The sequence below is a fragment of the Echinops telfairi genome, unplaced genomic scaffold (assembly GCF_000313985.2).
Source record: "Echinops telfairi isolate 266 unplaced genomic scaffold, ASM31398v2 ScPeMD7_3;HRSCAF=10, whole genome shotgun sequence".
NCBI lineage: Eukaryota > Metazoa > Chordata > Mammalia > Afrosoricida > Tenrecidae > Echinops > Echinops telfairi.
Genome location: NW_022103899.1, coordinates 44792582 through 44795266, shown reverse-complemented (window position 1 = coordinate 44795266; position 2685 = coordinate 44792582). Strand labels below are relative to the sequence as shown.

At 58.2% G+C, this 2685-nt stretch overlaps 1 protein-coding gene across 2 annotated transcripts in view; it reads right to left on the bottom strand.

The window, feature by feature from the left end:
• Positions 1-1157: 1157 nt before the first annotated feature.
• Positions 1158-2685, bottom strand: part of LOC101659097 (ciliogenesis associated TTC17 interacting protein) — a 7031-nt gene continuing 5503 nt past the window's right edge. For both annotated transcript variants that reach the window (XM_004701789.2, XM_045296002.1), the window contains 3 exons: positions 2363-2439; positions 1618-1706; positions 1158-1423 (listed from right to left, as the gene is read on the bottom strand). In XM_004701789.2, the coding sequence (XP_004701846.1) occupies positions 1172-1423; positions 1618-1706; positions 2363-2439 (418 nt within the window). In that variant the 3' untranslated portion in view covers positions 1158-1171. The remainder of the gene's footprint in view (positions 1424-1617; positions 1707-2362; positions 2440-2685) is intronic.

Genomic DNA, 2685 nt, shown 5'->3' with positions numbered 1-2685 from the left:
ACCGACCTGGAAGAGAGATTGCCCTCACCTGCCCATCCATTTTCACAGGGAGACACTGGGTAATGGGACCTCATGGAGTGAGGGTGCTCCTCTGGCTGGGGGCCATGGGAGGGAGACTTGAGGATGCTGCACAGTTTGGGGTCCCAGGAAGCTGGGACAGAAGCTTCTGGGGAGCCATGCAGTTGGAGTTCCTCTCTGTGGGCGGCCACACAATCTGGGGACTTTATGTTCCTGGGTAGGAAGTGGCCCATGAGAGCTGAGGAGGGAAGTGTGAGGAAGTGCCAAGGCCGAAGGGGTTCCTTCAGTGTAGGGGTGGGTAATTACGCCTGGTGGTCTCCAGGAGGATTCTGTGTCAGGGGGCACCTGTACCCCACTGAGGTACTTAGTTTATTGTGCCAACCTGGCCGATAAACACATGTGGGGTTAATTGAAGGGCGGAGGAATAAATGGCTCGGTGAGCCTCACCTTTCCAGTTTAGGTTCTCTTGCTTTGTGGTGGTCGGACCAGGGTGCAGCTGCCTTAGCCAGTTCCCTGCTTCAGCCGACAAGGCTCACTGCCTGCAAGACATCCCTGAGAAGCCACATGGACCTACCCGATGCAGCCCTGGGTGCTGGAGCAGCTGTGTGGAGACCCCTGCCAACCCTGAGATGGCATCACTGTGCGTGTTTTGTGAGATGGAGGAGGACTTTGTGGATTGGTGTCGGACAAATGGATTGATGTTGGATTTAGGGGCTCAAGCAGCACTGGGTTGGGATGTTTTCTTGATGTGCACTTAACCTTTATATAAAACTCTCTCTTATACATGAATTTCTGTGGATTTGCTTCACTAAAGCACCCGGACTCACACACCTGCCATCCACACTAAGGGAAGGGTGAAGGCTCTGCGCTGGAGTCCTGCCTCTCTACCCGCTGAGACCATGAGTTCCGTAACTTCTCTGTGCCTCTAGTTTCTTCTCTGTAAAATGGGACTCCTGACCAAATAGCCTTTCCGAGACAGCCTTTAATTAACTCCATCAACGCTGCTGCTGGCGGACTGTCTGTTTAGCCCGACATCAGACTGCTGGGCGCGCGCAGCGCTGCGGGCGGGCCCGGTTTGTTCCACCAACCCCGCGGCCCGGCCCGGCCCGGGGAGAGCATCCTCTTCGCAGCGGGTCCCGGGCGCGCGGGCCGCCTAGTCCTCCTCCGGGAACGCCTGGCTGAAGGTCCCCTCCAGGGGCTGCGGGCGGAAAGGGCTGGGCCGGTGGGAGGAGCGCAGCGCGGGGGTCGGCAGGCTGTGCACCGAGAAGGGGCCGAAGTACTCGGCGGCGAAGGTGATCACGTCGGCCGGCTGGCGCAGCAGCAGGAAGAGCAGGAAGTCCGAGATGAGCGCGCTCGCCTCGGGGTGGTGGCGCAGGTAGCTGGCGTGGCTGAGTCGGAGCTCCTCCTGCTGGGACGCCGGGCGCCAGAGGCTGAGAGAGCTGGGGACATCCCCACCCACCCAGGCCCCAGGAGGCCCCTGCGCTGTGGGGGTCTCCCAGCCACCCGCCCGCCCCCAAAGCCAGCTCTACAGTAGAGTTTACAGCTCCAGGGGTCCCTGGGGAGCCCGAGGGGATGGGGCTGGCAGCAGCCTCTCCTCACCTTACGTTTCAGGAACCTGGTGAGGAGCTGCATGTCCTCCTCCCACTCTAAGGGCTTCTTCTCAAACACCGGGGGAGGCTCAATCTCATCTGGGGGAAGGGGAGGTCGGAAAGCTGCATACCCATGCCCCACGCACCCCCAGAAGCTCTCTCAACACATCCCAGACCCCGTGTGTGCCCGAGTAGAACTGTGCTCATAGGATTTTCAATGGCTGATAGTTTGGAAGTAGATCACCAGGCCTTACTTCCAAGACACCTCAAAGTGAACCGGAACCTTCAACCTTTGAGTGGGCATTCAGGGACTCCAAGAACCTTCCTAAACAAACAAACAAACAAACAAACGAAAACAAACCAACCTCACTGTCATCGAGTCCATACTGACTGGTGGCAGCCCTGGAGGGCAGGGTAGAACTGCCCCTGTGGATTGCTGCAACTCTCTCTTGATGGGAGTAGAGAGCCCTGTCTATCTCTGGAGGAGAGGCTGATGTTTTTGAACTGCTGACCTTGGGGTTAGCAGCCCAGTGAATAGTCACTATACCAGTAGGGTTCCTTGACCCAAAGAATTGGCTCAGGGGAAATCCCAGGACTCAAAGTTGCTGGAGGAGTCTCCCAGATGCCAGGGCTAGGGCTGGAGGCCATGGTGTCTCCATCTCATCCCTGAAACGTCCCACCTGAGCACTGAGGAACACTGTCTGGGCTGTCCGCAGGCCGCACCCCCACCCCACCCCGATCTGCGTTTCACTCACCCTCTTCCCTCAAGATGGGCATCTTGGTGATGATGCAGCACCCAGGGGAGCCCACCTGCACTCTCTTGGCCAGGTGCCTGCATTGAGACAGGGAGGAAGTATGGGTCCCTCTTCCCCCACACCACTCCAGAGCTCTGTCCTGGAGGTCCCCTTTTCCATCTGCCTTCTTCATCTTAAGAGCCCCTGGGTCTTGTTCATTGCTGCATCCCCAGGCAATAGCACCAGGCTGGGCGAGTAACAGACCCGTTTCTCAAACTGGCTACTGTCCACACCCCTAGACGGTAGCCATGTGCTAGGGCCAACCTGAGATCTTTAAAGCAGGC